This window comes from Channa argus, chromosome 24, assembly GCF_033026475.1.
Source record: "Channa argus isolate prfri chromosome 24, Channa argus male v1.0, whole genome shotgun sequence".
Classification (NCBI taxonomy): domain Eukaryota; kingdom Metazoa; phylum Chordata; class Actinopteri; order Anabantiformes; family Channidae; genus Channa; species Channa argus.
Genome location: NC_090220.1, coordinates 4739575 through 4753044, shown reverse-complemented (window position 1 = coordinate 4753044; position 13470 = coordinate 4739575). Strand labels below are relative to the sequence as shown.

The 13470-nt window shown below is 37.5% G+C and overlaps 1 protein-coding gene across 9 annotated transcripts in view; it reads right to left on the bottom strand.

Moving 5' to 3' along the window:
* The window catches only part of specc1 (sperm antigen with calponin homology and coiled-coil domains 1), a 66718-nt gene that overhangs the window by 49468 nt on the left and 3780 nt on the right, over nucleotides 1-13470 (bottom strand). For 3 of the 9 annotated variants that reach the window (XM_067494813.1, XM_067494809.1, XM_067494810.1), the window contains 2 exons: nucleotides 2589-2749; nucleotides 2298-2433 (listed from right to left, as the gene is read on the bottom strand). In XM_067494813.1, coding sequence (XP_067350914.1) covers nucleotides 2298-2433; nucleotides 2589-2732 — 280 coding nt within the window. In that variant the 5' untranslated portion in view covers nucleotides 2733-2749. Of the gene's footprint in view, nucleotides 1-2297; nucleotides 2434-2588; nucleotides 2777-3864; nucleotides 3963-10510; nucleotides 11996-13470 lie in introns of those variants that run through there. The other 6 variants (XM_067494812.1, XM_067494815.1, XM_067494811.1 and 3 more) reach the window with 6 other exon arrangements.

The window sequence follows — 13470 nt, the reverse complement described above, 5'->3', positions numbered from 1 at the left end:
CAGAATCTACAAACTGTGTGGATCAGCCACCATAAACAAACATGGTTATCTTTCACAGAAGACTTTCCAAGGCTGTGCTGTGAACAACAATAATTACTGCAAACAAATCCCTGTTATTATCAACTGCCGTGTTTGTCCAACATGTAACACTGGTGTATAGCTTATTTGTAGGCTGCACACCTAGCATGTACAAACAGCACCACTTTACAGAAAAGCTGATAAAATAAAATATAGGAAAATACAGGAAATAAATCTGTATGAGATGTACAAAAACATTTCCATTCACAGCAAAGTGTTGCTCACATACAGGACTATGCAGTTTTGTTCCATATGATTAACCATCATTACCATCATCAGCAAATAGCTCCTGTCAGGCATCTCCACCCTTCATTCACATATAACAATGAGAGTGTAATGACAGTATAATAGCGCAAAAATAATTAGCATTATTCACATTGCTTTTTCCGAAATATTTTCTGACTCCACCCAGTCTCATCTAGTTGAATATTCAGTGCATTATTAACATATTTTCAGCCTGATGAAGATAAAAAAAATTACAAGACCCATATGATTTAAACTGAACATTGTTAGATTGATGACATCACATAAACAGTGATACAACACCGCATATAAGCCTCATATTTTATTTAAGGGAGAGGTTTTGAAAAAAAAAAACAGTAAAGTGTACACTGAGAAAAGTTTGCTGTTCTTGAATAATACTGGATGTATCTTCTGCTCCAGTACATTGTTGGTGTACAAATTCAGTACTACTGGTACAGTACATTGTGGTGGGGACTACGAGGTCCCCATGCACCAGGTGCTGTAACTGAGTGTAAGCTGAGCACTACCTACAGACCATAGACTGCCATCACATGCCATCCCACGGATCAATGGACGAGCAATCGCTGTAAGAGTGACAAACTCGGGGCAGAGAATAACGCTTTCAACGGCTACATCTCTAAGTGCACAGAAATAAAATATTATGATTTCCTTACCATTAGCAGCTCACCTAGAGTTGGGACAGGCATTTATGTCCTCATTCTACATTCTACTTCTGGTTCATACACGCATTCTTAACCATACAAAGTCATAACTAATGTGAAGTCTAAAGTATTTGTAAGTTTGACTGTACTGAGTTTTCAATTCACTCTTTAAAACAAGTGAAAACCTGGGAGTAGATATTTAACTTTGAGAGATGCCAAGTTGACTAAACTAAATTAGGCTGCTGAAATTTTATCTCAATTGTCTCAACTGAACTTTGGAGTGCAAGAATGCACAAAACAAAGGCCCAATCTCTTACAGTTTAATCAAGTTCCAGGTGAAATATCAATGAAAATAGACCTTTGGTTACATATCAGGACATTAATATAGCTTTTAAAAAAAATCCGGACCATTCTCTTAATTATCACTTACCTAAAACACTTTGGATAAAATACTTTGGAAAAATGCTCCTCTATAAATTAACATTATCCAGCATAGCTGATTTTGTATTTAAGGTGCATTTCAGTTTTTAAAATTAGAAGTTCACTTTCACAACTTTACAAAGTGGTTGGCTAAATGGATTTCTCAGGGTCTTTCAGAGTTTTTCTTAAATAAATGCTATGCTCACAGTAATTATGTGTGTATGACATAACAGTCATACACACTGAAGTTCTTTATTCAGATTAGAGCTTTGACCTGTTTATCCGTCTTTAACCATAAACTCAAGATTGAAAACAGAAATACCAAGAGCGTACTGCAAGAATACCAAGTCATGCAGTATATCAACAATTACTGTACAGTCATCACACACTATAGCGGGGGGAAAAAAAAATCCTCTTTTGTAGTTTGAGGGAAGAAAACACTTAAATCTTAGCCATCCTAACGGCGGAATATGTTGGATGGCAAAGCACACACTTTCTGAAGAGCACGTTATCCTTGCAACCACTGTTTGAGTTTTAGACCAAAACCCTAAGAACCTTAGTCCTCAGTCATGTGCACCTCAACACTGCCAACTAATAATTAATAAAATATGAAACACAAGGCAAAGAGAAGAGACTAAAGAAAAGCATCTTTTAAGCTGCTTGTTACCACCTGCACCTTGCAGCTGTGATACACAGCTTTAGAAATATACTGTGGCCCTCTAGTGGTTTCAAGTGGTGAGTTGCACTCTTAAGTTTTAAAAATATCTCCAAATCCTGGCACAACACATGGATCTATATTTTGTGGTCATTGCAGCCATTTCCCCTGCTTTTCATTATTTTATATCAAATCGAGTCATTGAAACTAGTCTCTATCTGACAAATGTAGTCCCCTACCGGACAGGCTGCGAGGCCTGGCCTCTGCAAGGTCTGAGATGGCTCCAGTGGTCACAGTCTTCTTCATCCTGTAGCCAGAGGCACCGGTTCCCAGTGCAGGCTTTGTCAAGGCATCATCACTGCTGGCTCTTTTAAGCTAGAAACACATTTGTTGTTAATACTATTTACAGTATATTAATCTAATAATCTCGCAATAACATTCCAATGCTATTTAAATTAATGTAACACCACAGATGTAAATATCTGATGTAATGTTGGTTAGTTATACACTGTAGTGGACTTGTGACTCACCTTGCTCAGACGCTGGTCTGAGGCCATTATGTTAGAGGATCTACTGGACTTCATAGCTGTGGAGGTGGAAGAAGGAGCCAAGGAAGCCGGCTTCTGGAGTCCTGGCCTGGGCGGCCCCACCTTGGTGGTGCCCGCTTTCATCATGGCTGCGAGTCAGTCAACTGAAGAAATCCAGAGAAGAGAAGAAACTGTAGAATAACGAACTTTCTTAAATAAATAAATAACAGCAATGATATAAATGTGAATTCACTACAGTGAAGCAGAACAGCATGGAGCTAGGCAGATTGGCCAATATTGTGTTGTTGAAGCTTTAATTCTTTTAATACAATGCCCCACTGTCCATGTACCAAAGGCACCAGTAAATGCAAGTAAAATATAAATGCATTGTTTAAGAGCTAGCTACTTTTCTGTCACTTCTCTTTAGTCTGCTGATTTAGTTTGTTTAATGTGTAAAGGACTGTAGCTATAAAGCTTTGCCCTTCTGGTGAAGTGGATATTTGGTCTGTTGTTGTTAATTTCACTTTAGTAATCACTGAGTGTTAACACCTTTGGCCTAACAAAGTCACACAAATTAGTGTGGTTTTAATCACACTTCTCCAGATGATTCAAAAATGTTTCATTTTTGATTAGCCAAAAAGGACACACATCCCACCACTCATCAGATCTCTGCACTGGCTTCTTTGGCTGCCTGCATCAGGTTCCAAGCTCTGAGTCTCACCTACAGACTGGTCAACTCAAAAGCACCTGCCTTCCTCAACTGCCTCATCCAAGTCTACAATCCCTCCGACCCAATGCACTCAGCCTCTAGTAGTCCCATGACCACACAAAAGATTCCAGATAAAACTCTTTAACTCAGTGGTCCCACGATGATGGAACAAGCTACCAAACTCTGTGCGCTTAGCAGCCTCAGAAGATTTTTTTTTAAGCTGGTCTTTTTACAATATAATAACATAATAATAATTCATTTTATTTATAAAGCAAACCTCAAAGTGCTACACAAGCAGATTAAGACCAAGAATAAAGCATAATAAACATGTAAAGCCTAAAATCATAAAAAACATAAAATAACAAAGCATTAAAGAAAAAAGTAAGTGACCCTGAGTTTTATATTTGCATTTTTAGCTGTCACTGGAATTCTCACAAGGTCCAAAGATGTGTCTATGCAAATTAGGGAAGTGCTCATTAGGCTGGAAAAAACTAACAAAATAGCCAATACAGTTTGAAACATTCAAAAAGAAGTCATTAACTAGCAGCTCAGCAATAACAAAATGCCTACAAGATCACAGAAGACAACCAGGGCTTGACAGCTTTGTAGACCACTTGCTGTACGTCCAAGTATCTGAGATGTTTGCCCAACAGCCAGTCTTACTTAAAATGTAGGCCTATTAAAACATAAATAAAATACAAAAGGATTTGGACAATTATTATACTTTGTAAACATACAAAGATAAAATTGAGAGGTAATACATAATATCTACTTTTAAAAATGATTTTTCCAAAATAACCTTTTAAAGTTGGGGCAACTGTTGCTCAGCTGGTAGAAAGGGTTGTCACTAATATCCGGGTCACAAAAAAGTATCAACTGTTATTCCTGTAATTAAGGAATTTAAGTTTTGAATCAATTATCAATTATTTGATCAATTATTTGTCTTTAGATGTGAGCATATGTACTAAGTTAATAATAGATGAGATTTACTGCTGTATCTGTGTTTTTGCTGATTGAGAATGCAGAAATACTACAATGTTATAGTGAAGCATTAATACTGATTACAGGTCATGATAAAACCAGAGAACAGAAAAAATATATCTATATATAGATATAGATATATTTTTTCTGTTCTCTGTAAAAAACACCTGTAGTCTGACTTTACACCTTATATTTAACAAGCTAATTGATACAAATACTGCAAAGTCTATTTCACAATTATGTTTTGCAACTTAAAACACTGACATGACAGGTACAACAAGAGTAAAATAGCCTTCTTTATTTCCTCTTTTAGAGGGGAAATTTTTTGTGTGTCTCTTTGTTTGTCGACACACCATTCAGTTGTGTTTTAACCAGAAATGGCATCAAGCAGTGCTAAATGATCAGCAAAATGTGAAGCTACTCCAGGAATATTTTCTACAATCTAACAACACAGATAATTTGCCACATTCACACATTATAAAACTGTCTGGCAGGCTGCAGCTCAGGTCTGTAAAAGTTGTAGAACACGATGATTCTTCAGAAAGTTGATGCAAGTTACATTATTATAAAACATGGATTGTCTATAGCACATATCTATATTATCACTGCTTCATGAAGTTATTGTGCAGTTTGCTAACAGGTAGGGAAACATCAAATAAAAATAGAATGAGCTGGTCTCTGATTTACCTGAAATGAGAAGGTGTAGGCACTTTAATGTAAGACACTGCACACAGCTATACAATTAAATATGATTTGTACCATTTTGTGGCAGGGTGATACACAAATCAATGCTTGGGAAACAGTGCAGACTGTCATATTTATTTTTCACTTGACCGAATGAGTACCTGCATAAGGCCCGATCAAGTAAGCATTAATGTCAAGCACTGACAACTAAAGTGGATGACCATACATGACCTTAGTGAAGAAGAACCCTTTTGCAACATCTAGCCAAGTCAAGAAGACGAGGTAGGTTTTTCTTTGTCAGAAGTCTAGTCAAGAGACAGCTTTGTGAATGCAATTACAGAGGCCTCACAACAAAGTATCAATCACTAGTGCCGCTCAAGGACAGAATGGCAAGATTACACTTTTCCAGAAAACACACCTGCCCGGTTCTGGGAAAAGATTCTTGAGACTAATGAATCCAAAATTAACTCGCATGAGAAGGATGAGGAGAAGGATGGGAAGAGATGATAATAGCTAAGAAAAAGAACAGCTCATAATCTAAAGCATACCGCATTATCTATGGGCATGTATGACTGCCTATGGAACCAGGCCACTGGTGTCTATTGATGACCTGACTGCTGATACAAGTAACATAATGAAATCTAAAGTCAAGTAAAGTCAATATTGTGGTGGACAGAGGCCAAATGCTAAAAAACTTAACCCTGTTCCAGTATTTATGAACCTGACTATATATAGTTCAGCTTTAATGGAGCTCTCACAGTTGTGCAAGTTACCCATGCTATGCCCACTAATACAGCATCACACATGCTGTATTTTGAACTGTGCACTGGTCTCTTCACTCTTTAGCATGGAGGACATGGACTTAGAATTTTCTTAGAGAATCTTAGAGGAGCTTGAGCTCAGACAAAGTGGCTGTTCTTGAACAGGAGAGTTTTAACATGTATTTGTAGATTTATATTCACTGACAAAGGTTTTCAGATGTTTGGTTTCAGATCCTGAATCCATGCAGTGAGTTCTTCAAAATAATTGTGTCCTGACAACCCAAAGATTACAGTCATTCACTACTAATTTTAGGCATTGTCACAGCTAAATTCTCTGAATCTTTTAATATTATATACAATACCATTGATAATGACATTCTTAAGTTACATTATTATTGTTGAACTATTTCCCCATGCATTCTTGTAGAATGAACTTTGTGTAATCCTTCCCTGTAAAGACTACTCTTGGATGCTTTTTTACACAGTCGTTATTCTGACCTGTTGCCAAATAACCTAATAAGTTGCGATTGTTTTATTTGTTTAAAGACAAGTTAGTCATCGAATTCAAAATGAGCAAATTTCTTAGTCTTATAATTTAACAAGATGCCTTTGTACGGTTTAAAATTAAAAATGTATAAAATCAATGCATTATTTTTTGGTTTGCAAGGAATATGTACTTTATTACTTTACTACAAAGGATAAATACGTGTCTGAGAACAACATTACTGTCAATGTGTAAAAGTGGCCTTTACTGTTTAGAAAAAATATTTTAAGATAAATACTTTACTTTTACACTAACCTACATTTACTTGCCACCAATCTAACATTAACTACACGCCAAGTAATTATTTTAAAATTAGAGTTTCTGTCTGTCTCTTCTATGGGTCAGTTAAAACCAAAATATATCCAGGAAATAACCATTACTGCAAAAAGATATATAATGTAAAAACAAATAAAATGTTTTAGCAATACAACAAAGTTGTTGCAAAGATTGCTGTAAATACACAGAAATAGAAATAATGGGTCACAGAAATAGTGGGCTTAAAATAATTTAATAACTAATTCAATCACTACTTATTTAATTGTCTTTTTGCTGAAATAGAATGATTGTACAACATATCACTTTAATACAAATTATAAAATTATACATACGGGGTCACAACTGCAGTACACTTCATATACATACTTAGCCATTTCTTTAAATGTCCCTTGGTAAGTTCTACAATACCTTTTGCACATATTTCTAGTAGACATCAACAATCTTCTGGCAGAATTATGGTTGGACATTAGACCAGAATAAGTAAAAGGCCATTCCAAAAGCTTGCTTTATCCATTATACAACCAGTGTTGGTGTGTGTTCTGGGTCATGTTCCTGTTGGAACAGCCAAATGTGCCCACATTTACTGAAGAATGTGGAAGTAATTCTCATTATTCCACCCACTCTGTGCTACACCCCATCCACTGGCAACGCTGAATAGCATTAGGTCAAGTGTTCTTAGGGCTGACTTTTACTCTTTTACCGTGAGTCATTTTGGTTGTTCCTGACCATTCATACCAATGTCCTCTCAGCTGAGGGAGATACTTTGGGTCTTCTTCCTGTCTTTGGAGAAGACTATAGCTACACCTCCAAATAAATTGTATTTCAGTTTCAATTGTTTGAACCAGGCTGCCAGCTGCAATCAATCATGACAGCAACAGCAACAGACAGTGTCCAGGGAGTTAATGCTGAGTGACTTCCTTAAGGATACACATTAAACATGTGCTGGGATTTGATCCTGTAAACTTCTGCATCCCAGCCTGACGCTGTGCCTATTGAGACACCAGGTTAAGAAATGATTCAAGTTATATATAGTACAATCATTCTGCTCTAAAGTCAAGAAATTATTTAAAGCCCGATATTGCAATGACATTCATGTCCATGATGAGTGGACACTGGATGTGGTTAACAGTGTTTGGCTGTTCCAAAATACACACTAAGAATTGTGTATCTGAGCAGCTAAGGTTATTCCAATAGCAGCCCCAGTGAACTAATTTCTGTTAGATGAAGGAGAGACAACAAAATCCTTTATCTGCTTTGTTAGAATTAGCAGAACTGCCCAAAACAGAGCACATCTCCATACATTTAGAAGGTGGTATATAGTATACTGCAGATAGCTATCACAAAAACTGTTTGTATGGCATACCATTAAAATGGACACAGTAATGTCCTAAGTGTCTTAACTTCTATAGGATGTTACAGTTCTGAATTTACCCAAAAGGAAATTAGGACAAGGAAAAGAAGGAAACATCTAGACAAAGAGTTGCTGAAGGAAATGTAAGGAGGTTGGAGTGAAATGAATCAACGAGAGTGTACACTGGCTCTTAAACCCCCAGAGGACATGCTGACTTATTGATCAGGCCCTGGTAAGCTGATCTTCTGTCTAAAACAGGCACTGGGAAACCCTCTAGTCTCTGTGAACCCAGAATAGAGCTGTCAGCAAGGACAGGTTTTTTTTCTGCCTGCTCTAAACTATTTATACTTGTTTATTTTTCTGTATGGACTGAAATGTTGCATGTGTAGCTCAACAAATAAATAACCAATAGTCAGCAGCCATAAAAATGAATTTTTAGTGTATTTGAAGCATCAGTTAAAAAATATTATTAAAATGTTCCCAACAGAGGAATGGGGTTGTTGCAGTTTACGCTGCTATTTTATTATTGACTGGGTGGGGGCGTTTAAAGACCTGTCTGATTAAGAACACACTACTTGTTTTTTGGCTGTGTGTGTCTTCCTGCTGGCACATCTTATGATCTTAAGGCCTCTCAAGGCATGATCCTGTGACTAACTCCTGCCTGGCCTGGCACTTAACACCTCAGCTGGGTTGGCTTGACTCCCCCCCAGATCAGTTTACGTGGCTGTGGAACCACTCACTGCCAAGCACATGCCGGACCGGCTTCTAAAACTGCTCTGATCTCAGTGTGGACTAAACAAGTAAGTGAGGCAAAATTGAGGATGTGCCCACTGAGATTATAGTATTTTTTTTTTTTGGAAGGGACCTAAGCATCAACTGAACATTGAAGATGAATAATATAAAATGTGAATAAAATGTACAACAATCACTTAAAAGGAAAATGTCATTAAATGTTAATCACTGCACAGTACAACTTTCTTTGGATGAATTTTGCAAGTATGACCTCTCAATGATCCTCTACAGGGACATGATTCTCAGGAGGCAGGACTGTGTCCCACTTATTTCACAATGACCTAGTTACAAAACCCAAATGTCTTTGACAGACAGTAGGGTTGTATTTTAAACTTGAACTAGTCATGAATTAAGTCAAACACTATGATTTGGGTATCTAACTGTAAAAGCAACTTGGCTAACAAAGACATTTACTCACTGTTACTTTAATACAGATTCAATAGTCTGAGAGAATATTTAGGATGATGACACTGTGCCTTAACCACGGCTAGTAAAAAAACAAAATGGATATGGAATTTCCCCTTAAAAAAAAATAAAAAAATAAAAAATACAAGATTAGAAAACCAAACATAATTTGAAGTCACCACAGCCATAAGTAATGGGTTGTCATCTGCCTAAATTATATTGCTTCCCAAAAGAGGAATATAAAGGTTGAATGTTTGACAGGGTGGTGGAGGAGTTTCTGAGAAACATCCTGACTGTTTTTGCTGAAGTGGACTGCTGAAATGAGATAAGGAGAAAGCACAGGGAGTCAACACAAACAGTTATCAGTTTGGGCCTGGATGAAACAATCTCTTTCACATCAGCTGGTCTGATACAGTCCTCAGGGACAACACAATGTGCTTTCATCACACAACCAAGACAAGCTATACTGTACATTAACACCTCATGCAAGACATTACAATTTACATCTATGAAAAAAATGTTTTTATGAAATATCCACCTAATAATTTCAGTACATGTTCACTGGCCTACAATGAAGTTGGCTTGGTTCAGCTTCCACTAGCACAAATCACCTAAGATTCAAAAAGATCAACAGCTTTTAGCCTGTCCCTTCCTCAACCCTCCCGTTTTCATCTGAGACTGGGACCGGCACCGGCACCAAGGTGGCCCTTGGTGGCTGGGCAGGGCTTCACCTGGTGGTGTGGGATTTGATCCAACATCCTTCTGTATCCTAACCCAATGCCCTAACCACTGAGCCACCAGGCCCCCTACCACAAATGACCTCAGATTATGGGATGAAATTAAAGCCAGTCAGTCCTGACCCGCCTTTCACTTTAAATGCAAGTTGCAGGCTTGACACTTTAGAGCAAACAGAACAGTACAGTAAATGATTCTATTATTGACTGCAATGGCTGCATTTGAAAAAAAAAAAAGATACTAGATTTAATGTAACTGTGTGACCACATCTTTGCAGGGACGTTTCCTGTTTTGCTCAGTAGGTTAAAGACTAGCACATAGCTATCTATGTATGTATGTATGTATGTATGTATGTATGTATGTATGTATGAATGAATATACATGTATGAATATGATATATGAAACTTTCTTTACAGAGGTTAACACACATGTAAGAAACTATCAGCAACACTGCAATGGCAACTTTTTTCCTAACTCATTACAAATATTCCAATTTCCAACCTGTCTGTCTCAAATTACAACACATATCAAATCCAAAATAAATTTTGGGGTCCTATAAAACAAATTAATAGGATATCCCAATATAATGTGACAGCTTAAACAGGCAAGTAATGAGAAAGATGTTGACAGCAGATTGGTATTATACAGAAAATGCTAAAGAAAAGTACAGTAGTGCTTTTCACTCACATGTTCAGTAGTGGATGTTGACCTACCTAGAGGCTGCCTTCTGCCCGAGTGCCCTGTGGCACAGCTGACCAAAATATTCGTCCTTTGCAGAGCTTCACTGAGAGTCTTGTAGCTAAAATGACAGGTCAGGAGCAACGGCTGTCTAACTTAGTACAACATTCAGGATGAGGAAGTACTGCAGGCAGCTAACCGCTGTGCTGTGTGTGCTGTTGCCTCTTTCACTTTCCCATACAAAGACAAACACAGTAACAAAATCTCAGCCATGGGCATGACTTCCTCCCCTCACTTTTTCCAGACATCTCTTTACTTTTGAAGACCAGACAGCGAGAGAAGAATTGTGAACCAGAAGGAGGTGGAACAAAGTTCCAATATATGGCATTGTCTACTGTGCCATGCACTGCAGCACAAACTGTTGTTTGAAAGACAGGTCCTGTCAAGACCCATCAAAGTGTGGGTACTTGAAAACTCTGAAAGTTCTCTGTGAATTCACTGAAGTAAATTCTGAATAATAAATATGGATTTATGACAATAAAATTAGTTCACTATTTCCAAATGATATGTAGCATATCTGGGCTCAAGAAGAGGAGCAGCTACCAACACAGACAAAGTCAGTCTTTGTCTCAGACACACTTCTGAATGCGAGGGTGGATCATTTGAGGAAGCCTTTGCATTTTATACTCTACCATACTGGTCTAATTTGGATCCCACAAAGAACGGCATGCCAAGGTCATAGAACATGTGGGTAGAGAGCGTACAGAACTCCGTGATGAAACAACCTTCAGTTTGTGGCAAGTGGTAAACTGAGTAACTTGGTCTTACCAAACCCCTAGACCACCACAAAAACTGATTTTTAAAAAGGTCACTGAAACAGGCTAAGAAATAGCTCACAACACTTTTTTGAGCACCACCTACTGTTTCACAGCCCCAGATTTACCACTATGGATATTATCCACCAGAATATTTCACCAAAACTATCATGGAAGAAAGGGTCAATAACAAGAAGATAAAAAGAAGCTCCTCTCCTTTTCAAAGAAATTACTACTTCCTGGGAGGGGTCAAGGCATATTTTTGTTTTTGTAACATGCAGAAATAGGAAACATGAAACATTAATAAATAATGATAGCTCTCAAGGGGTTCCTGTCAAAGTATAATACAAGATGTCTGAAAGGGCAGGCCACTGAATGCCACACTTCTCAAACAAAACAGTCAGCTGACATGCTAAAGGTACTGCCTGTTTCTTGTTCTGCTTTTTCCTTTTTCTGTCCACAGGAAAAAGCAATGAGTCAGACACAACATACTAACACAAGATGCTTTTGCTTTTCACATAATGCCAGTAGAAGCTATGGTAACACTTCAAGAGGACTGAATATAAGCTCCTTACTAATTAAACTTAAGATTATCTTTCTGCAACTTTTTCTTTACACAGTAAACATGAAATGTATAAAAGTATGTTTTTAATTTAACTTTAATTAAGACAATCATTTTATAGTAGAAAATATGTGAAGGTCTGCTGACACACATAATGTGCATTGTTAAGCCTCACAATGTTGGCAGCTCTGAGGCATCTGTACAGCACCTGTGTCTACAGAAGCTCTGTGTACAGACCTCTTAACTCAGCTAAAGCGAAACAGGAAGAGTGTGGGATTAGTCGTATCCCATGCTGTGAGGCAGTCTCTGCTCTCCCTCTGGGTTCCCCCTTCAGCCTAGAGGGATCTAAAACTAGTACACAAGAAGTTGCTAACTTCCTTCTCAAAAGTTGTATGAAGCAAGTTGCAGCCTAGTTTCACACAAAATAAAGCTGTAAAGGTACAATAATTTCTGCAGTCAGGGCCAGTTTGTAAGAGCTGATGGTTTGCAAAGCCAAACACACTAGAATACCTATTGCTGTACAAATGTTGACAGACCTTTAATGGTACAAACTCCACTCCTAGTGCTGGAAAAACTAAACCTAAATCCAGGATGCAATGTGAATATGTAAAAATGATAATAATAATTATTCAATATGTTTGCATATTGTGTTTGAGACTCTTGGCCATTTTGCCAACTGCCCTTGTACGCATTGACACTCATTTTAATATTTGCTAGAAAAAGTAAAACCAGAACTCACCAACAAATTTTTTTAGCCAAAATACTTCTCTGCACATGAATAAGAAATAGCCAAAAGACTAGAGTTCCTATTTAAATTTGAGTTTCAGTAATAAGACATAGATCAAAAGGTTGTTTTGTACGTCTGTGGACATACATAGCAGTGGTGCCCAAACTTTTCAAAATAATAAGTGCTCAATATTATTATTTACTATTTACCATTTACCATCAATATGGGATCCTAGCTCATTAACGTTGACAGATTATATTCAAAAGCAGGCGCAAGGAAATGATTACTAAACCCTCTGAAGCTGCACAGCAAAGTTCACTACCCAAAACAGCAATCATCATGTTTAGTTGAAGCTAGATTATTAAATTGTATATCAATGCATGGCTTAATTTTGGCTTGTTAAACTATAAGATTAGTTATAAAACAAAAATATAGTTGCGTTTCCCATGAACACTCTCAAAATAACTGCTCACAAAATGTTGTGCTACTGTGCAGAATTTATCAAATTAGACACAAACAAAATGAATCCCTTTAAATACCATTGTGAAACATTAATGCATAGAGCTGTGCCACCTCACAGCAGTCACAGCCACGCTCTCTGTATTTTTGGATGATTCAGATGATCTGCTTCATCGTCCCTTTCATCTTTCTCAGAGGAGGGTTCCCTTAAGGGCCAAACTTCCTGCTCTTATGGTGTCAAAGTTCTCATCCGATAAACAGTCAGTCAGAGCTATGTTGCAGAAACATCAGCTGCTTTCCTGTCTGCTTGGCTGGCTACATGTACAGTGAGTGGGCGGACTCCATAGAAACACAAGCATAGCATCCATGAGAACTTTGAAGGAATAATATAACAACCACTAACCAG